Source organism: Asterias rubens, chromosome 20 (assembly GCF_902459465.1).
Source record: "Asterias rubens chromosome 20, eAstRub1.3, whole genome shotgun sequence".
In the NCBI taxonomy this organism is placed as follows: domain Eukaryota; kingdom Metazoa; phylum Echinodermata; class Asteroidea; order Forcipulatida; family Asteriidae; genus Asterias; species Asterias rubens.
Genome location: NC_047081.1, coordinates 11,094,837 through 11,118,244, shown reverse-complemented (window position 1 = coordinate 11,118,244; position 23,408 = coordinate 11,094,837). Strand labels below are relative to the sequence as shown.

General features: G+C 38.6%; 3 protein-coding genes across 3 annotated transcripts; 2 read left to right on the top strand and 1 right to left on the bottom strand.

The window, feature by feature from the left end:
* Nucleotides 1-1,964: 1,964 nt before the first annotated feature.
* Nucleotides 1,965-3,010, bottom strand: LOC117304125. The gene is made up of 2 exons (XM_033788625.1): nt 2,983-3,010; nt 1,965-2,609 (listed from the first exon to the last, which is right to left on the bottom strand). The coding sequence occupies exons 1-2, from the start codon at nt 3,008-3,010 to the stop codon at nt 2,167-2,169; spliced, it is 471 nt and encodes a 156-aa protein (XP_033644516.1). The 3' UTR covers nt 1,965-2,166.
* A 9,856-nt stretch (nt 3,011-12,866) lies between these two features.
* On the top strand, nt 12,867-18,358 carry LOC117303966 (hematopoietic prostaglandin D synthase-like). The gene is made up of 5 exons (XM_033788435.1): nt 12,867-13,153; nt 15,186-15,278; nt 16,372-16,487; nt 16,778-16,885; nt 17,888-18,358. Exons 1-5 carry the CDS (start codon nt 13,018-13,020, stop codon nt 18,050-18,052), a joined length of 618 nt encoding a protein of 205 aa, XP_033644326.1. The 5' UTR covers nt 12,867-13,017; the 3' UTR covers nt 18,053-18,358.
* A 1,157-nt stretch (nt 18,359-19,515) lies between these two features.
* Nucleotides 19,516-23,090, top strand: LOC117304120. Its single transcript, XM_033788621.1, has 2 exons — nt 19,516-19,750; nt 20,682-23,090. The coding sequence occupies exons 1-2, from the start codon at nt 19,662-19,664 to the stop codon at nt 22,096-22,098; spliced, it is 1,506 nt and encodes a 501-aa protein (XP_033644512.1). The 5' UTR covers nt 19,516-19,661; the 3' UTR covers nt 22,099-23,090.
* The last annotated feature ends 318 nt before the right edge of the window (nt 23,091-23,408 follow it).

Below are 23,408 nucleotides of genomic sequence, written 5' to 3'. Positions count from 1 at the left end.
ATAATAATAATAATAATAATAATAATATATAATAATAATAATAATAATAATAATAATAATAATAATAATAATAATAATAATAATAATAATAATAATAATAATAATAATAATAATAATAATATAATAATAATAATAATAATAATAATAATAATAATAATAATAATAATAATAATAATAATAATAATAATAATAATAATAATAATAATAATAATAATAATAATAATAATAATAATAATAATAATAATAATAATAATAATAATAATAATAATAATAATAATAATAATAATAATAATAATAATAATAATAATAATAATAATAGTAATAATAATAATAATAATAATAATAATAATAATAATAATAATAATAATAATAAATAATAATATAATAATAATAATAATAATAATAATAATAATAATAATAATAATAATAATAATAATAATAATAATAATAATAATAATAATAATAATAATAATAATAGTAATAATAATAATAATAATAATAATAATAAGACATTTGTAAAGCGCCTAATGCAAAAGCCTCTAAGCGCATTAAAGAAACAATAAGAGAAAGATACAAGATACAAATAGGCAAATTAAAAAAAAAAAAAGCTTTAAACAAAATGAGTTTTCTGCTAACTGCCAATTCCTGTTTTGAGGATACTACGTTGCATTGCAACGCTATTTGAAATAATCCTTCGATGAGGAGGTATCGTGCATAACGTCGTAATAAACTTTCTATGGAATTCGGCCTTTCTTTCCCCGTTTTGAAATAATTCTCCTAGAGGGAACATCTGCATAACGGCGTTATTAGAAACGTAGTCTCTTGGGAGAGTGTTTGCTCTGTGGGTTATTGTGTGGTGCACCCCCGATAGGCTGACAATGCGCGCGGTCTTGTTTTTTTTTTCTTTTTTCGTAGGCCTGCGCAAGAACCTAAAACACAGCCAATAATTATTATTATTATGGATAACAAGACATGGGACCATAGGGGCTATACATTTTTGACATTAAAAACTGTAAAGTTTAATAGCAATTGACTGAGTGGTTCAAATAAAATTTGATACCATGTGCTACTGCTACTTTTGTATTAATGTCAATGATAAAAGTACACGAGTGTATAATTATAGTTTTTATGCCCCTCAACAAAAATCTCTTCGACCTGATACCCCTTTACGATATGTGGATGATGCAGTTTAGGATATCAATAAAATATAACTCCCAAGTTCACACTTTAAAGCCAGTGGACACTATTGGTAATAATTGTCAAAGACCAGTCTTCCTATGCTGTATCTCAACATATGCATACAATAACAAACCTGTGCAAATTTGAGCTCGATTGGTCATTGGAGTTGCGAGATAACTATGAAAGAAAAAATCACCCTTGTCACACGAAGTTGTGTGCTTTCAGATGCTTGAATTCGATACCTCAAATTCTAAACTTGAGGCCTCGAAATCAAATCCGATGAAAATTACTTCTTTCTCGAAAACTACTCCACTTCATCAGAGGGAGCAGTTTCTCTCAATGTTTTGTGCTATCAACCTCTCCCACAAAGTAAGGTTTTATGCTAATAATTATTTTAGGTAATCACCAATAGTGTCCACTGCAAGAAGACTTGTAGAAAAATGGCTCGATTACCAGTAAGTCATGTGAGATTGACTATGGGTTGCACATAGCGCCATCGACTCCGCCCTTATGATAAACAATGGAAAAGTGCCTGCCTGTATGCGCTCTGCGCATGTCTCTCCTCAGCCAATGAAAACCTTTCACGCGTAGGCCTACACGTTCGATCAAGGGTTCGTTTAGCTTCCCTGGGTCGACCCCGGTGTGTGGCGGTTTTTTTTCCCCAGGACGAACGTGGGTAATTATCTGCACACGTTCGTCCTGGAAACAAAAAATGCCACACACCGGGTCGACCCAGGGAAGCTAAACGAACGCACCCATTATGGTGGTCAATGTGCAATCCACCTATTGCGAAATTATTCTGGTAAATGTTAAGATTTACATAAGAATGATAATAATGACGCCCAAGTAGCATTCAGGCCATCCCAATTTTGCACTGCCGCTAACCTCGAGTAAGTGGTGGCAAAAATCATGTTTTAAGATGAAAAGTTCCAAATTAATTATTTTGAAAAGTCTATTATCAGTTTTGCAAAAAAAAGTCACTAAAAGTTACGCTTGTCGCGGATACTTAGCAAGCCTCGAGATTCCATCAAATTTAACATGTTCACACGTCCCAATGTCCACAGCAGCAGGGTTAGCTCCCGGCATCCAGATAACATCTTCCACATCCCCGATGTAAGTGTACAGATCGGCCACCCTTTTCCTTAGGTCCGACGGGGCGTGGTTCTTGTAGGAGCAGTAGATAATGGTCAAGACAACGACCAGGAAGAATGCCAGTGCGCCCCCTACGATGCCAGCCACCACGGTGGGGTTGGCCGGTGCTTGGCGCTGCTGCTTGTCGTCGCAGTTTTTCTGCTGGAGACTGGGCTTGGTGTCGTGATTGAAAAGTTGCAGTTTGGAGGTTTCGCGACGTCGTCGTCGCCTCCTGTCGACGACAAAGGCTTGCTGTTGCAACTTAGAAGTCGGTGTCTCCATGTGACGTAGAGACTCTCCTGTCGAAAATAAAATCGTGTTAATTCTATTCAATTCAAGTTAATAATTATGTATTTCGTTATTCAAAGTGCTGAGTAAAGAATTGAGTCTCAGTATAGTAATTAACATCAAACTCTCGATCGAAGTTTAGAAGTTAAAAACAACTAAGACTATTTTAACTGGGGGCTAGGAAAACTTTTCAGGCACACTGAAAAAATGTTTGTGCCTGTCGTCGTCGGGGTCACGTCGGATTCAAAATGTACTATAAGTTCTCCATGGTGGCTATACATTTAGGTGACTGTTTATTCCATTACAGATAATTAATTATACGTCATAGATAATCAGTTAAATCAGTGTGTTTGTACAATGGAACCGTTTAACACGTTGACTAACCTGGTGATAATGTTAATCTGCCTGCCATTGTCTGATGTGCATTTGGCCGTCCATGATGAACTGAAGTTCCTGGATGCTCCTAAACATGATTTAAAAAACAACAGATTTCGAACAAATGAAACGGGGAACAGACAATTATATTCTAACTTGTGCTGAATGTGTCTTTATCGATAAATGAATCAGAATTTTTTGCGATTTGACCAATGACCCGTCACATGTTTTTATCTGTAAACAACAATACAATAGTTTATAGGCCCTCTGTAATAATAACCATGATCCTCACCATAACCATAACAACTAAATCCATACCCATTAGAATAACCGTTACTATAATATAACCATAACTGGGCATAACTATAACCATACCAATAATTTCAACTATAACCATAACCATAACCTTACCATCATATCATAACCAAAATATAGCCATCACCAACAACACAACAGAAACATCAAAGAAGAACAAGAACAGACAAATACAACAAGGAACAACAACAACAACAACAGCAACACCAACAACGATAACAACACGAAACAAGAACAACAACAATAGCAACAGCAATTCTATCAATATTCATAATAACCAAAACCAATAAAGACGTGAAATTGTGCCTTCTTAGCGAAGACTTCCCCCATGTGTCAACTTAAGGGGCACGTTTCATAATTTCAGCTCCTCTAAACGAAGGTCAAACTCACTGAAAGTTGAATATCCTCCAACAAATTAAACACTTCCCCCAGATGATGGTTAAGGGTGTCACTAAACGGACCATGGAAGGCTAAATTTCACCCCTCGGTTGATGTTGTTGATTTATCAATTAAAATGACCTTTCGCTTTGTCAACTGGGGACAGCAAATCAAGAGAAATTTATTTGACAAGGATTAGCCTCGACACAAGGCTCCTTAAGTGTGCATGCATACAGTACCAGCTGGTTGGATTTAGTGCTGTGCGTTATAACGGTTAAGCAAACTGAAACACAAGCAATAAAACAATAGACGTATAACGTCTTGAACCAAGACCACAAACAGAGACGTATAACGTCATGAACCAAGACCACATACATACATTTTTCATACTTTAAGTTTGAAAGCGCGGGCTTATCCGTCGAGCCAAACCACTTAATATCAATTATTTTATTCTACCCTGCGTCCATGGCGATAGAGTTATTATAGACGGCACATGACGTCATTGACCGCCATCTTTTGGTGCACACGCGTGTACGCGCTGTGCACGACTCTAGGCCAATGCGTGCACGTTTCATCAAAGATGGCGGCCAATACAATGGGTATAATTTGATATAATAATCTAATACAAGAAAGCTTCAACAGGGAAAGAGCTGCGGGTGTAGCATGTTTTCTCTGCCCACTCAAAAAAAACCAAATTGTTTTCATGTTGTTTGATTACGCCATAAAAGTGAAGAATTCCTAGGAGCTGTTGGGGCTCAGTATGCCAGGGTTCTTGATTCATGGCATCCCGTCGTCGTTTCCTTGTCTTTAATGAAGACCTTCCGAGACCCCATTGAGTGACATGCATCTGAATTACACATCCACTCAATGTATGACAGGAGTTTGGGGTAAAGGGGGGGGGTAGGGATAGGGATAGGAGAGGGGGGAAAGTATGCAGTTTTTCAATTCGTAACACCACTCGAAAGTCATTGCTCATTCTAGTCTTGAATAACAAGCAAACAGGGTAATTTTAATACCAGAGTGGTGCAAGGTTGTAGGTTCGAATCCTACCAAGATAACAGCTGATTTCACATCGTCGAGTTAATTAATCACAATTTCTTGATTTGTGCTATCACATAGTCATAGACATTAAATCAAAGTTTGATTAGAGGGATTGGCTGTTTCCAGCTTTATCTTGTGGGAGTTTGCCGAGTTCCCTTATGATGATGTGAAGATCATCTTAAAGCAATCGCACAACATCAGTAAACAGTATTGTCCAAAGGCCCACACTTCATGTATCACAACTTATACATAAAATAACAAACCTGTCAAAATTTAGGCTCAATTGGTCATCGGAGTCGGGAGAAAATAACGGGAAACCACACCCATGTTTCTGCACGTATTGCACGTATAATTGCCGTTATTCCCGATATCGAGAATTTATAATTGTTTCAATGTTTTCTCAAAATATAAAGCATTTCATGGAATAATATTTCAAGGGAAGTCTTTCACCATTACCTTCTGTAAACCCTGTAAGTTATTTGTAAATATGTGAACCTTTAATTTTGTTCTGTTCAGAAAGTGTCCATTGGCTTTAAGTTTGTTTACTTACTGTTAAGAACACAAGATTGATGCCCGCATTGAAAAAAACAAAATTGAAAGTTGTTTTTCCTTTGTCCCTGTTTTAAAAGTCCCTGTTTTGGCAGTGACCTTGAGAGGGCGTTGTGCTTTAGCTTACTTTCCCTTCGCTATAATCTAGAGTGGCTTGGACATCAACAATCATTAAAGGCAGTGGACACTTTTGGTAGTTGTCAAAGACCATTCTTTCACTTGGTGTATCTCAACATATGCATAAAATAACAAACCTGTGAAAATTTGAGCTCGGTCGTCGGAGTTGCGAGGTAACTATGAAAGAAAAAACACCCTTGTCACATGAAGTTGTGTGCTTTCAGATGATTGATTTCGAAATCAAATTCGTGGAAAATTACTTCTTTCTCCAAAACTAGGTCACTTCAGAGGGAGCTGTTTCTCTTAATGTTTTATACCATCAACCTCTCCCCATTACTCGTTACCAAGTAAGGTTTGATGCCAATAATTATTTTGAGTAATTACCAATAGTGTCCACTGCCTTTAAAAAAATAATTAATGGGTTTGGGGAAAAATGAGTAGGGGCCTACATGAAAGTAGGTCTATCAACAAGAGGTCAATAGTCTCAATTTATCAATAGACCAAAAATAGGTCTCAGCTGATGTCTCGAAATCAATTCAAATATTTTAGTGAGAAATTACTTCTTTCTCAAAAACTACGTTACTTCAGAGGGAACCGTTTCTCTTAAAATGTTGAATACTATTAACAGCCTCTATAATTGCTCATACCAACTAAGTTTTTATGCTGACAATCATTTTGAGTAATTACCAATAGTGTCCTGTGCTAAAAGGATGATGTTTAGTTGTGCTCAGCAGAAAAATGTTAAGCAAAAGTTTTTGCTTATAAGCAGCTCTATGAAATTGAGCCCTGGGTCAAATTTCATAGAACAGCTTCCGGGTCAGCTTGACTCAGAATAGCGTGCCAGCAGACCCTCTTGGGACCTGAAGTCCGGGTCAATTTAGAGTGAAATTAGGGGATGCACCCTGTCAGTAATAAACAGTAAATAATAAAGGCCTACCTATAGTATATGCGAACAGCAGATATTATGTCACTTGAAAGCCGGGTTCTCCCATAAAGTCCAAAATCAAATCTGGAGAAGATTATTCCTTTAATTGACACCACAAACAATGGGAGACTTTCTGGGACGATAGAGGGCAGCAGACTTACCGGGTAAATCCATTGTTCTCAGAATTATGCGCATGTTCAGAACTACGTAAACAATGGAAATTTACCCGGTATGTCTGCTGCCACCTAGCGTTGGAAAGTCTCCTATTACAAATGAACGCTGACCTCTTAGCAAATTGTACGTTCCTATCTACGTTTCTTATACTTAAAGGCACCGGACACTATTTGTCATTACTAAACAAAAATTGTGAGCATGAAAACTTACTTGGTAACTGAGCAATGGAGAGATGTTGATAGTAAAACACATGTTGTGAGAAACGGCTCCCTCTGAAGTAACGCAGTTTTAGAGAAAGGGGTAATTTCTCACTCAAATATTAATAAAAGACTTTAGCTGAAGCCTTTTATTATGCATCTGAAAGCACACAAAGTAATAAAATTTACAACAAAAAAAAATTAATGTGCTTGTTTTTTCATTATTCTCTTGCAAATTCGATGACAAATTCCGAGGTTTGTTATTTTATTTATATCGTTGGGATACACAAAGTAAGAGTACTTGTCTCTGAAAACAACCAAACGTGCCAAGTGCCTTTAAAGGTAGTGGACACTATTGGTAATTACTCAAAATAGTTATTAGCATAAAACCTTACTTGGTAATGAGTAATAGGGAGAGGTTGATAGTATAAAACACCGTGAGATACGGCTCCATCTGAAGTGATAAAGTTTTTGAGAAAGAAGTAATTTTCCACAAATTTGATTTCGAGACCTCAAATTTAGAATTTGAGGTCCCGAAGTCAAGCATCCGACGAAAGCGCACATCTTCGTGTGACAAGGGTGTTTTTCTATCATTATTATCCGGCGCAACTTCAACGACCGATTGGGCTCAAATTTTCACAGGTTTGTTATTTTATGCATATGTTGAGGTACACCAAGTGAGCAGGCTGGTCTTTGACCAATAGTGTCCAGTGCCTTTAACTAAAATATTAACATAAAACATAGAGCCCTCATTTGGCAATATCCGGGCTAGGTCTCTCTGTGCCTCCCGTGGTGATTGAGCTGAAATACCGGCTTGTTTCGAACCCGATAATAACTTCATTTAAAAAGATGACAGCTAATCAGTCAACCGAACATAAAAACACAAACTCACGTTCGAAAACAGGAAATATCGTTTCAGTAGTTGGTCCCTAAGGTCCCAGTTGGTCCTATTGAGCAAGGGGTATCATTATTTGTGGCATTTCCACATGACATCCAAAAATTACAGGTGGACCTGTGGGCTACTGTGAGTACTGAGAATACAGTGCTAACACACCTCGGTGTATGGGTAAAAACCAAAATTAATATTCTTTATCCCCGATGCAAGTTTAACATCTCTTATGTGGGCTACTTCTAATGTGTTTTTTTTACACATTTTTTGAAGTTCCGATATGTGGGCCCAATTTCATGGAGCTGCTTTAGCAGCCCCAAAACAATAGGCTATCAAAAATAAACAAAAGTTAACACATAGGCCTACAAAGTTATTTAAAAAAAAAAAAATGACGCATACAAAATTTTACAAAAAACAATAAACCTATATTATACAAATTCTGCCATGTAATAAAAATTAATAAAAAAAAACATTGCACAACATTAATTTGTGTGTATGTTGACGTATAGCCATGTTCATTATTGGTGACGTTATGCAGGCGGGGAAAGAAAAGCAGAAGTTTGGAGGCGGTAACACCTCCCAAAACTCGACTGTTCTCGATACCTGGGCAAGCCTCCTAAGTGTAACCCCGTTGTTCTCCTTCAAATAACCTATGAACACCCCTACCTACCCCCTGACTTTCAAGATTGCTGTAAGCCTTCATAAACAGAAACTTTCGGTTTATTCCCAAGGCTCTGGATTAAGAAAAAAATCAAGGAGACCAACCGGACTAAGACTCTTGAGTTTACTGGTCCGACGCTAAAATCACTGGTCTCGTGCCTTTACTGTCTATGGATCTTTATCATGGTGCAGCCATCTTGAATTTTCCTCATCAATGTAACCAAACCGAGGCTGGAAGAACAAAATAGTCTGGTTCCTATTTGCAAAATGATTATTAGCATTAATTATTGTTATTCGATACAAGGAACATGACCAAGATGGAGGCAGCATGATAAAGGACTGTGTGTGGGTTCCACCAAGCCCCAATTTCCACAATGGACCCTCACAGTAATACCAAGAAACTACTCACCTTACTACTGTCATTGTTTCCACTCTCAAGTATAAATCGAACATCATTTTCTTCCCGCGTTAAAGAACCAGCAGACGACAATATCACGAGCACGTGTAGAAGAAGCGCCAGCAAAAACAAGGTACAACCGAACACGCGTGCCATCACATTGCTTAACAAAAGGTGTGTGTAACAACTTGATTTGATACTCGGACGAAACCAAACTCTCAAAAACGCATTGGCCTGTGTGGCCAACCAACCACAATGTTCCTCTTTTGCTACAGTCGTCCTTGCTGTTGAAAAATTACTGTATTTCTTTCATATTTATATATAAGTGTATATATACGTGATGGTTTGACTTGGGGAAGAGGCTAACACAACGTTTCCCTATCGGGTGATACCATTTATTAGCATTTCCTCGTTTTTGACAGGTCTGAAGGATGCCGGTTTGCTGAAGTATTAGACTGGCACAGTCTCTTGGTTGATACCTTTTTTTTAATTTGCGGTTGATCTTGTTTAGCCTTTTAGAACCCACGCAAGGAGACACCTACATGGGCCCAATTTCAGAAGATGTTTTGCTCAAAACATTTCTGAAGAGCAGATAAAAGCAAATTTCTACATGTGACATGGTATTTTGGCTGGAAAGCTTATTTTGGTAAGCATCATTTTGTTTTGCTTAGTTATTAGTTTGTGTGCTTAAAATCAGCTTGAAATCGAACCATGGTCTCATTGTCCAAACTTGTCTTCGAGTAAATTCGTTCACGTTCACGAACCAAGACGAGATGCAAAATAAACGCAACTTTTCATGACTGTTGTACACCCCGTTCGTTTGTAGATCATAGATGATAGGCGATAGGCATATAAATTCTTGCGTCTTTATTTTTCAGAATGAAACCATATTATGTTAAGTCATGTATGAGCGGTTTCTGAGCGGGGGCCCAACGTCCGACTTGTTCCCCAGCGTCACTCAAGGTTTGTAAGCGATTAGGGGATAAGGAAACGGTCTGAATGGCAGTCACTGCACAAGTTACACTTCTGGCTACAAACACTGACCCCCCCTCCCAAATTGTGTAGTATTATTGTCATAAACGAATAGAGTTGAAAACAAGTCGTTCTGCGTAAACCAACTGCCGTCCTGTAATGCACAGAACGACTTGTCCGCAAGTCTATAGCTACCAATAACGCATGCAGGAGACAACAGTGAGGAACATCATGCGTCAAGTCTCGTGAATAAATAAATTGTAATTCCATGAGTTTTTCTGGAAATTTCTTGAAGGTCACAGTATTTAAGGACTGTTAAAAATGGTCCAATATTGTGCCATAAAGCTCAGGTTGTGGTATTTCAAACTGAGAAATTTTTTGGAATACACTAAAGTTGCCATATTTTGCCACCCGAAGTTGGAAAACTATATGGAAAGCCATAAATGCAAAGCAAAGCCAAGTTCGTAAGCACAAAACAATGAGTTGAATTTGTTGAAAACAAAGCAACCAATCGTGGAAGGTATTTTACTCATTGACAATTTTGCAGAAAATGCTGAATTTGTTCACAACACTTTCGGTAAACAGTATTGTCCAAAGGCCCACACGTCGTGTATCACAACTTATATATAAAATAAACAACCTGTGAAACTTTAGGCTCAATCAGTCATCGGAGTCGGGAGAAAATAACGGGAAAACCCACTCCTGTTTCCGCACGTTTCGCCGTGTCATGACATGTGTTTTAAATAAATACGTATGATCGATATCGAGAATTGATAATTGTTTTAATGTTTTCTAAAAAAGTAAAGCATTTCATGGAATAATATTTCAAGAGAAGTCTTTCACCATTACCTTCTGTAAACCCTGTAAGTTGTTTGTAAATCTGTGATTTTTTTTCTGTTCCGAAAGTGTACAATGGCTTTATTACAAAACCTGAATAATTTTTGCTAACGTCGGTCGTCCATGCCGACCAGTGCAGTTTGTTTATCACCAATGAAAAGGCCGTGATTTGTTTGCAAACCACGGCTTGAGTTAGAGTCTAGAAGCCTACGACTGTTTAGTGTTTTGACAGGAGAGGGCGGAACCGTGGGCCAAACTCTGAGGAGGCTAATATTTCGTGTGTGCTTCGCGGATGTGGTTATTTATTCTTTAAAGTTAGGGATAAATATTTGACTATAGAAAAGCTTGGGGTCACCCATAGCAGGGTGACTTTAACTATTATATTACATGCACTGGACACCTTTGGCAAAAGTGGACACCTTTGGTAAAAGTGGACACCTTTGGTAATTGTCAAAGACCAGTATACTCACTATGTATCCTAACTATGCATGAAATAACAAATCTGTGTAAATTTTGACTCAATTGGTCATCGAAGTTGCAAGACAAACTAAAGAAAAAACACTATTGTTGTACAAAATGTTTGTGCCTTCAGATGCCTATAATAAAGGGCTTCAGGCCCGACGTCTTTTATTATTATTAAATTTAGTGAAAAGTTAACTCCTCAAAAACTACGTTACTGCAGAGGTAGATTGTTTTATAATATCGACAGCTCTCCATTGCTCATAACAAGTATGTTTTTATACCAAAAATTGTATATAGGGCGGTCGAAAGATAAAGAGAGACTTGGCAAGTCTACGGCCCTCGTTGCCTCCCACAGGAAGAAACGCCCGGAGCCTTAGCCCAAATTTTGAAGGCGCCCCATTAATCAAAATCGACACTTAGAGTAGTAATTTAGACTCCTTGCAGATTTTACGCACAGTCCCCAATCTTGGGGCTGTATGATTGTTTCAAAGATATAAAAACGATTTCGGCTGTTCCTTTTAAAGGCAGTGGACACTATTGGTAATTGTCAAAGACTAGCCTTCACAGTTGGTGTATCTCAATAACATCCCATGCATAAAATAACAAACCTGTGAAAATTTGAGCTCAATTGGTCATCGAGCTAATAATGAAAGAAATAAACACCCTTGTCACACGAAGTTGTGTGCGTTTAGATGGATGAACGTCAAGTTCTAAATCTGAGGTCTCGAAATCAAACTCGTGGAAATTCTTCCTCGAAAACTATGGCACTTCAGAGGGAGCCGTTTCTCACAATGTTTTATACCACCAACCTCTCCCAATTACTCGTCACCAAGAAAGGTTTTACGATATTAATTATTTTGAGTAATTACCAGTAGTGTCCACTGCCTTCTAAAGAGAATTATTCATAATTTTTTGGAAATACGCCAGAGAGGCATTTCTGAACCACCCATTTACTAAAACTCCCAGAAATATTAATCTGTTCCGAGGAAACTAATCTAAAGTGGTTTAATTAGGGATGCGTGGAATTATATTTAAATAGGTACGAACTCCATCCACTGACGTCACATGCAGCACGTGATAAAGACAGGGGACCAGTCTTTCCATGGTATCAAGATTTGTCAGAGTCAACTTTCACTGTAAACAAGCGAACCATAATATCGTTGCTTGATATGTGTTGTTCTCGTTTTTGGTATTTTCGTAGTTTGTTTTGTGAGTGAACAGGCCTATGTTTGAAATTACAAAAAAAGTGCTTGCACTTGAACAAAAAATAATAATAATGAAAGTCAAAGTAAACAAAAATTGTTTGAAGTTGTTTTCCATTATTACCGAACCATGTACCATTCTTTGTATAAGTAGTACGATTATAATACATTTATCACGATGAGTTCCCTGGTTCGTTTGGAATTAGTAAAAGATGGTGAAGATTTAATTCAGTTGGAAGTTTTCAAAATACCGCCTAGTTGGACACAAAGAGGGCGCTGTTTGCAATGGCCATAGTAGTTTTTACGAACAGTTTCCTTTCTCTCTCGACTAACAGCATTTCATACTATTAACTAACTTTTCTGGATAATTGGCAGGCCTATTACATGCAATGGTTTAGCAATACAAAGTGAGTTTTAGTTAATTTTTCCCGAAAAAAAACCCAAAACATACGGAGCTCTAGAAGTGCCAGCCGACATGTTGACATCCCAACTTATTTATCTCGTTTTTTAAAAACTTATTTGTCTTTAGCATGTCGTCATTCTGAGATAAATATGTCAGGATCTCGACATGCCAGATGGCACTTCCAGAGCTCCGTTCAAACAAACCCTTTTCTTGGTCTTTAAAAATTGTTTAAAGTGAACATGGTCAGTGTTTATTTTGCTGAGGGAGCTAAACACGGCTTTAATATGTACATAACTTTCCTGTTGCCAAAATATATATCAGGAAGGTCATTCTACAAAGGAACAACTTATTATTCACATTCAGTTGATCGATCACGAACAATAGTGTGTATAGCTCGGTGTGGCTCTGCCATTGTCAAAAAAAAAATCAGAAAGGTGCATGACGGGTCACAAGTGTCTCACTACTGTAGTGCTATAAATGTTTCGTGAAGACATCTTGTCTGTGAATTCATTGAGAAAACAGAAAAATGTCAACCTCGTACAAGTTGTATTATTTTAACGGCAAGGGGCGTGCTGAGTCTATAAGAATCATGTTTCGGCTGGCCGGAGTGGCGTTTGAGGACTGCCGGTTTGAGGAGGCTGAATGGCCGGCGATTAAACCATGTAAGTTTTCGGGTTAAAAATGATTGAACTTTGAACACATAATATTATTCTAAATTCATAGAAAATACCCTCTCTGAAGTAATGTTGTCTAAGCGATTGTCTGGCGATTCTGTCGACGCTGCAGAGGGCAGTTTGAATTCCCACCTTAGTCAAGAGTATTGTGTTGAGGAGTGCATGGCTTTTTTTAAAATCCCCTATTGCGTTGGTTTTCCACACTTTAAAGGTTTTTCCTCCCACATCTAAAAAATGAACATTTCGTCACCGTTTACAACAGTATTCATGTTAGTGTGTGGGCTTTACTGTGTAATAAAACATTTATTCGCAAGTTACAAAAAATAAATACATCTCTTCCCAGATGTTGATGACTCATCTGCACTTTTCTTTCAATTTTGTTCTTGTAATGTCTGTCAAACCATGGAGCAATCCAGTTTAATGCTCCATTGTCAAACCATGGTCAAACTATAACTGTTCCTTGTTATCATGTTAATTTCCCGGTTCATCGCGTCGTTTTCCTGTTCACACTGACCCTTACCAAGGTCAAAGAAAACACCCAAGTTTTATTTCTGCTACTGAAGTTTATACAAGGACACGTTGGTGTTAATAGCCTTTCATAAATGCCTGGGAAAGTTTATCCATTCCAATTGGGGGGGACATCACGTGGGGTGTTTAAACGGATGATATAACCACAGCCACGTGTGTGGCCCCTGAATCAGCATAATGAGTACACAACTTGGATTTCTGACATTCTAACCTCGTTCATCACTTTGTATTTTAACCAGCAAGCTGAATTACTCCCCGAAATCTCGGTAAATTTATCAAGAACCAGGCCTCGGCGGGTTTAAACCACTAGTTTAAAACCTCTTCACCACACATTGATTCTCTTATTATTCAAGGCGGTGTCGCACCCCAGATAGCGTAGGCCCTACGTGTAGACATGAAAATGAGACTATGGCCCAATTTTACAGAGCTCCTTATAAGACACTTCCCTTCATTCATTTAACCGTTCGATTGTTTTAATTCTATAAGAAAGAATAACAACAAAACCAGCATGTGAAAATTTCATTTCAAAAGATGGAAGCGTTTTTGAGATATCGCTGAAAATCTGGAGCGAATATTATGCCCACACAAAAATGGAATAGTAAACCGTATCTGGAGCACACAATCTGACAAGGTCTCTCTCTGATCACAGCGTTTCTCAGATTCAAATTTGGGGGATAACAAATAATATCTTTTCCCATTAGTGATTACCAAATTTATTCAAAGTGGATTGAGTCTCACAACATGATGTATACTGTATCGAAAGCTGATGTACCCCTTACGTCTACTAGCCCTACTTCTTACCAAGTACACGTGTTGATTGCCATTCATTTTAGGAGTGACTACCAAACGATACCTTCCCTTTAAAGGCAGTGGACACTATTGGTAATTACTCAAAATAATTATTAGCATAAAACCTCACTTGGTAACGAGTAATGGAGAGAGCTGGATGGTATAAAACATTATGATAAATGGCTCCGTCTAAAGTGATGTAGTTTTCGAGAAAGAAGTAATTTTCCACGAATTTTATTTCGAGACCTCAGATTTAGAATTTTGAGGTCTCGAAATCAACCATCTAAACGCACACTATAATTTCGTGTGACAATGGTGTTTTTTTTTCATTATTATCTCGCAACTTCGACGAGCAATTGAGCTCAAATTTTCATAGGTTTGTTCTTTTATGCATATGTTGAGATACACCAAGTGAGACGACTAGTCCTTGACAATTACCAACAGTGTCCAATGTCTTTGAACTTTAGGCATTATTGCTTAACAACTTTCCACAAGCAAAAAGAGCGGGATACAGTCACAGAAGGTACACGTGAAATGGTATTTTGGCTTATAAACTTATTCTGCTAAGCATTTGTACCTTGCTTGGGTGTTGTACTTTTGGTATTTGTTTTATTCCATGCAGTACTTCTTCGGGGAAATTCGGCATAGGTCGAAGTGATGATGACAAAATCTCTAAACCATTATGGTTTTTTTTTTTGCCCAGCTATTCCGATACTTCAAGTTCCTATGCTGGAGATTGATGGCAAGAAATGTGGTCAGAGCAAAGCCATCATACGTTATTTGGCCAAGAAATATGGTAAGAATCTCTTGTATTCGGTTTGTTTCCCCACGCACTGTAACAAGTATTGTGTGAATTTTTTTTTTTTTTAGGTTACGGGAATATGGTTGTCAGTTCAATAGGGTAGGCCTAATTACCGAACTGCGTAGGGTAGGAATTGACTTAGCCCTGTGCAAATGTTTTACCCAATAATAATGAGTCTAGTGTTTAGCCACAGAAACTCTGTTCCCAGCTAGCATGACACAAAAGTCGGGGTAAACCTTACCCAACCCAAAGTTTACCCAGGGGTTGTGTAAAGTTCAATTTACACCAATATTGGGTAGTTTGATCTTACCAAACAACACCGATGTGAAATTCTTTTAGTCTGATTGAGCCAGTTGTAAAAAAACGTGGGGGCGTTGATATGTGAAGACAGAAAATTAACACCGACGTAGTACATGCATAAAGAATGGTTTGCCTTCACACTTACGGTAGCCCCGACAGGACACAACTCGCGAAGTGAACACGCACATTATTTGCAATGTCGTAGTGAACGTTGTCGAGTTAATATAAACATAAATAATTTTATGCGACTTCACAAATTTTGTTTGTATAAAATATTATATTAATGAAAAACTCATGACATCGTTTATGTGCACATAACATGATTTTGCGATTTTCGAGTACCATTCGACTGTGTCATCATACACTGTTGTTTACGCCAGGCTACTTCCACTGGTCACTCGATATGGCTTTTAAATTCAACTTTTGCTTTCCTTTTCAATAACCAGTTCCTGGTTCAATTACCGCGTTATCTGACCACTAGGCCCAAATTTGTAGAGCTGCTAAGCACAACAATTTGCTTAGCATGAAATTTCTTCCTTGATGAAAACAGGATTACCAACCAAATTTCCACGTGATTTTCAGGGTAAGCAAACAGCAGCTGAATACCAGTACCAAGCAATATGCAACAAATGGAAACTTTGTTGGTATCGAGGAAGTAGTTTCATGCTAAGCACATTTGCCCAATGAAATTGGGCCCTGATGTACAAAGTCATAAACTCATTTATTTTGTTGCATTCCCGTCCTCGCCTTCAAGAACAAATATTAACTCGGTCGTTTTCTGTGGCAGGTTTGTTCGGGAAGGACGACCTCGAGGCCTTCTATATCGATACTGTAATCGACACGGCTGATGACATCGTACCACCCTGGGATCTCATCTTCTTCGCCACATCCGAAGAGGAGAAGGTGATGACTATTAAAATAAACCAAAATGTGTGGGGGGGGGGTGGTTCTCAAAAACCGAGTGGAAACAGGCCCCCAGAATAGGAGGGGGTAGGCCTCCGCTAACCTCTCACGAGGGCCGTGCCAGTGTGGCAGGAGATTCTGTGTCTCCCCCCCCCCCCCCCTGCATTGTGGCGAACTTTGCACAAACTTCTTATAATATCACCTTCTTTTGTATCACCCTCCCACATCACAGTACACGCTCCCAAACTTTCCCAAACTTCATCCATTTTTTATGATTCACTTTCTGGCAGGCAAAACACACCAAGAACTTCAAGGAAGTGGAGGCGCCCTTAATCTATCAGCGACTGACGCGGCTGTTGGAGCAGGATCACGCAGGAGACTACTTTGTGGGCAATGAGGTGAGGTCTGGTCGTAACATCATCATTGGTTTATTTTGAAATCCATGGTAGAACCTCAGTAACCTATTTGGACCTTTTGGTCACAATGACACGCCCTGATCACAGACTCAAGCTCTGGTGTTTCTGATCAGCAGAGTCTGGGTTTGAGTCCCATAGTCGTGACACCCGTGTCCACCATTTGTCTTCGGTCCCGTGTGTTGTGTAGCGCACCAAGAAGAACCTATTGCACTTATCGTTTTAGAGAAGGGGTTCCGCCCCGGTGTTCCTTGCTTGATTTGCTGTATTGCTTTACAGCACCGTGTACCTTGCAGGGAAACAAACCTGAGCGCTTGATACGCTTAGGCCAGGGATGTGGTAAAGCGCTACAAGAACCCAGTGTTATTACAGACAGCCATACTGTTACAGTCAGTGTTGAAAGTCCAGTCCCTGGATGGAGTCCAAATCCGACATAGACCTTTTCGCAAATACTGGGACGCGCGCGTAAAGCTTGGAATTAGGTGCATTGTGGTCTAGCTGGTATCCAAATTTGATCCATATCTATCCCACAATGCACCTCATTCAACAGTCTGCGCTTGCGCATTGGTATTTGCGATAAGGTCTTTGGGCTTCGAGTCCTCTAGCATCGGCCCGGAACTCCTATGCCCAATGTCCATGATAAAGATTTCACATCATTTCTACCGTCCTCAAATCGTATACACTAACACGTTCTTGTTTGGAGACACAAAGGTTTACAAACGCGAATTGACTAGATCTGCAATATTCCAGCCCTGATGCAAATTTAAACATCTATTAAAACAAAAAGTTCCAGTACTTTTTAGACTAGACTGGAGTAGAATGGTTGGTTTGATGGTTTGGTTATAAATAATAAATTGTTACTATACAATTGTAAATAATATACATAGCTGGTGTTGGCTTGGGGTAACAACATGCAGCAGTGTATCTAGTACGTGTACCCCACAAAAGTAGTGAATTTGTTTTGTAACGTCTCTCTCTCCAATCCAGTTGACTGCGGCAGACGTACATTTTTTCTCCATGGTTGACTTTGCTGAAATCTACTTCCCGAACTCCATGGCAAAGTTCCCCAAGCTGCAGTCCCTTTTCGACCGAGTTGCAGCGAACCCGAAAGTAGCCGAGTGGAGGAAGATTCGCCCCGTGACATCTTGGTGAAGGAAGACCACTGCCTTTAGTTCTTTGAGGGGTCAGAAATAGCCACTTCTGCTAGTCTTCAAACAACTTTTTACTACAGAACTCTCAAAAGAAACTAGTTTTTTTGAGAACACCTTTCAAGTTCTTGGGGATACAGGGATCAGTAACTGCTCCTTTCTGACTGTACCCTGCATAGAAAGAATTTCGGAAGATTCGCCCAGTGACATCTTGGTGAAGAAGACAGTCTTTAGTTCCTTATAAGGGATCTGATAACAGCCACTTCTGCTGGGGTGGATTTCACAAAGGTAGTCCTAACTTAGGACTAGTCCTAGGCAATGCTAATAGATAGGACTGGTCCTAAGTTAGGACCAGTAACTCATCCTAACTTAGGACCAGTCCTATCTCTTAGCATTGCCTAGGACTAGTCCTAAGTTAGGACTACCTTTGAGAAATCCACCCCTGGTCTTCAAACTGCAACTTTTTACTACAGAACTCTCAACAGAATATAGTTTTTTTGAGAACGGGGATACAGGGATCAGTATCTGCTCTTTTCTGACTGTCCCCTGCAAAGGACCCGTTCGAAAGAATTGATCAGTATTGAACAAAAAGTCTCATGATTGGGGTTATACATTTTGTAACGTGGATAGTTTAGTGAGGTTGCGATAGGACCAAGTATTAGCACCAATATATTTTAGTGTTCTAAAAAAGAACCGTCGGTTGACAACTCAACCATTCGATTAGTATGCTATATGATCGTCTTCAGGAGTCTCCTCGCTTAATGCCCATTATATTTTAAACAGTTTTCTTGTAATTAAAAAAAAAGTGTAGTTGTGATTTTGTTGGGACGAGGGGTTGTTGTTTTAATAAATAAAAAATATTGCCTGAAATTAAATCTAGAGGCAATAAAAAATTAATATTTTATTACAAAAAACATATCTTTAATGTTAATTTTGGGGGGGATGGTGTTTCAATTGTCTTTGTTTTGTGTGACGTTTACGCCTGTGCATAGATAGTTGATCCCGCGGGCTATGAAAGTTTTCAAGAGGGCGCCCTAAATATTAAATAATATAAGGGGGGTCTCCCCCTGCTGCCCGCCAGGAATTTGTTTTTCTGTTCATCAAAATTGCCACCCTAAAAAATGTTCCTGATGTTGTTTAAGGATTTGCTTTTCAAATCAATTTTGAAAAAACATTTCCGCATTGAAAAGCACTACGACAGTGGCCGTTTTGAAGTTCACAAACAAAAATTGCTGCACATCGCGGGGCCGCCAGTGTCATGGGGATCATTTTGTCCCGGCTTGTGTCTTGTTGACGGTTAATTAACATCAACTGATTGAATTTTGATCAATTTTGTCCGATGGTAAGAGCTTGACATCAAAGCTAAACAAATGTAAATTCCCTTTTCATCCTTCAAACGACACTGATGGAAATCATGGAGGAAGAAATGTCGGGCAAAGACGTGCCTCGTCACTTGGCCAACGAACATCATAATGCGGCCAGCAACAGCTAAACAGTCGCTAACAAAAAATAGCGACCTCTGTTGTTTGATAAAAACTATTGTATATACCCCAGACTTCATTGTTGTAATACACGCGCAAAGCAAAATAGTCAGGGGCAGCTGAAGAGGTTTCATGCGAAAGTTGAGAAAGAGTTCGAATGATGGTTGCGCTTCGTTTGTTGTGAAAAAAAAAACGTTTTTCTTGGAGATTTTAATCTACAGGTAAATAATTATTGCGAATTATTTGTTAGTTGCAATTGCAAGTCCCCATGATCGGGCAAACATACCCACACGGTCCTAGAACTTTGCATATGGAAAAGGTTCGTTCCGCTAGCTATCGCATCGGTGAAAGTGGAACGACGAACTTGCATTTGCAATGCAATTTCGTGGAAGCAGTGCTCACACTGTCTCAGCACTCAACTAATATTATAAGTTTACAAAAATCAAAGAAGACCGTTTCTTGAGGGAATCCAGCGTATTTGGCAGTATGTATGGGCCTTCCATACTTTTTACAAATAGTATTTTGGATAACTTTCCGTATGGCGCCACCACCTTTTCACTCATTTTTACAAAAAGGGATATCTCATTATTGGACATTGATACTATATTATTTAATATCGAATGAAAAAGTGGTGGCGCCATACGGAAACTTTTCCAGTATTTTTAATATTATTATATTATTTATTATTACATTCGACACTTTGATTTGAACTTATATTTTGATCCTGCCAAAATTTACATGAAAAGACGTTCAACTTCAACAAACATGTCAAATAATCATAATTATAAATTAAAGGAAGCCAGTAAAACAAGTGAAAATCGAATGACATGTTTTGGATTTTGGTACTTAGTAATAAATAGTAGAAATATACAGGACTTTTAAATCAGGCCACCCACAGGAACTTTGTTTGCTTAGCCAATGTACTTTTGTTCCATTCCAGTTCTGTACACTGACAATATTTTAATAGTTTGAAATAATTAATATGAATTAATAAAGGTTTTGAAATTGAATAACTGAGTTCTTGTACAAAAGTCCAACCATTCGTTCTCAGTCGTGATGTTAGTTTTCTTTTACTGGCTGCAACTGATACGTGCAATAATAAAACAACGGCTTTTGGTTTCAAATTTATTTCTCTCGCTTTCCTTTCTGCAGGTGTTTGATGATGGCAAAACATCTGATTCTCGTTTCCATCTTTATGGATGATGAAAACAAGCTGAAGAAAAAGACAAGCGTCAAAAATGTCAGAGAAATCCAAGACCAAGCGAGGACCATGTACCCTGTTGGAGGAGCCTACTTAGAGCGCTTCATGGTCTACTGTAAGGACTTTGAAGAGTATGTTGACGTAGACAACAGCCACAGAGTAGAGGCCAAGGAAAAGTATCAACTCCATTTTAAAAGTCTAAACAAAAAATCATCAGCGCCTGAACTTGAGGGTGCACCAGGTAGTAGTAGCGCTCCTCCCAAACCAGTTGAGAGTATGACCAAGCAAGAAATAATGGAAGCAGCACAAATCTACAAGAAAAATCTCACAAAGTACCGCAGAGGCATCAACAAGTTTGCCAGCAACATTGCTGTTGAACATCCACAGGTTCTTAAGAACAGGGACAAGCTGATAAAGTTGGCAAATGAGGCACTTGCTCTGAGTGGTTATAAATATGCAAGAAGAAGCAAGACAAAAGCAAATATAAAAGTTGAAATGATTCCAAGAGATAATACTCTAAGCGAGCACTCGTACTGTTTACAAACTTATTATCTGACAGAGGAATCGGAGGCTCAACCTGTAAACGACCAAGAAGGGTCAGAAACACCGCAGGAAAATCTAAGTGACTTGACTAATGATCAGAGTGTTGACTCTTCCAAAACGGAAGAAGCCGTCGTGAACACACTGGTCGCAGATGAGAGACGCAAGTTAAGTGCTACCTTGATCTCTCCTCCAATCCAAAGAAGTGTTACCCAGCAATGCTATCCCCAGGCAGACCCGATTATGGAAAGTGCCGATATGGCAGCACTGAGAAAGGCCACCATGGTATTCGGACGGGAGAAGAGTTTTCAAATGACCAGCTACCAACTTGCAATGAACGAGATGGCATTCAAGGCCGCCTTGGAGGATCCGAGCTTGTTGGGTGAAAGAGGCAAGCTCTTTCGAGAGGCTCAGAAGAGGCTGTACTACAGCGGCTACAGGTACACCCGATCTAACCAAACAAGAAGCAAGTTGTTCCTACCGGGTGGCGGCATCGAGAAGGATAACAAGACAATGTCAAAGAAAGAGCGAGCGAATCGCATCGCAGATATCGAAGTTAAGGTGACCATTCTGAAAGAGCAGGTGGCACTCATCACCGCTGAGAGGTCAAAGGTCGAGTGGCAGGACCGAGCGGAGCAGTTCAACAAGCAGATCGACGAGCTGCAGGAAAAGATTGTCGTTTTGGAGGGGGAAAAACGCGGTCATACCAAGAAAGGTGAAGCGATGAAACGGAGGTGGGCTTGGGAACTCCAGTACAGGGAGAAATGGAAGCGCCCGAGGAGCATTGCTGCAGAACAAGGTGACTCGGAAACCCTATCGGAAACCTGACATCTTGGGTTTTACATGACATTGTGTGAGCGATGAAGTTTCTTGACCACCTGAGACTCATAATTCTCTAGACCCTTTGTCACATCAGTGCCTCAGTACGTTCACTAAAACAAGAGCAACATTTTGATATCAACGTTACTAATAAGATAAGAATTTTGAATGAATCCCAACCGAGTAATATGCCGGTGATTTTTGTTCACAGAACTCGGGGAAAGTAATGAGTAATTGCTTATCAAATACACGTACACATAATAATTATGTGTAAGGGTGATGAAACCAAAGTAATTTTCTTTATCCCTGTAAAAAGAAAGTATACAATTAAATATGCATACAAATTAAATTTATTTAGGGCTTGAACTTCTCAAAGGGGAATCCAAATCCACAAGACCACAGGACTTGTAACTCAGAATCTTTACTGGATCGTGATCTTATTTACAAGACCGAAATCAAAATTAGAAGAGAATAGAATCAAAATGATAAAACAGTTTTATTATCGTCACTGTTTTATTTGAACAAGATAAGATTGATGTTTTCTGTTTTAAGGCAGTACTCAGCAGGATTGAAAGATATTTGTGAGACTCAAACTCAACATTTGAACATCATTATTTTGAGACAAAGATGTTGAATTGAAGAGAAAAAAACAAGACCACCAGACTTGGCCTCGTCTTGCACTTTTTGTGCCTGACACTATTATTTATAAGAAGCGCTACCGCGCTAACATTTCTCACACTCAGATTGGTTATTCCTAAAAGAGATTTTCTTTCTACCTAATTTTCTCCGCGACCATCCTTTGAAATGATTTTTTATATGTTAGTTTAACTGTACATTATTTTGCATTTATATATAAGATCACAACAATTGAACGTTTTCAAAAACCAAAGGTATGCTTTGCCTTTCAAAGTTAAACATTTCGTAGGTGAAAACTTTGTAGATTTTGTCAAAAGAAAGCAATGCACAGACCAGATCAGAGTTGACTGTTTGACGTTTTAGAATGTAGAAATACATTTAAAGATTCTAAAGTACATGTAGTTTCCTTGTCATGATTCTTGTCTAATGTGTGATTTTTTTCTTCCTTTTGTCAGGGAGGGGTAAGGGCTTTTTTTTTTTGGGGGGGGGGGGGCGGGGGGAGTTCCAATAGATAAAGTCCTTATGAAAATGGGGAAGAAATTTAAATTCTCTAACTTCGTCTTAGAAGAAAGTCCTTATTTTATAAATTATCATTGAGATTCTAATTCATCAAGAATGAATTGAATTTTGTGCACTCATGTTCCCAAGAGATAATGAAGTCTTGAAAGTCGGGACAAGTTACA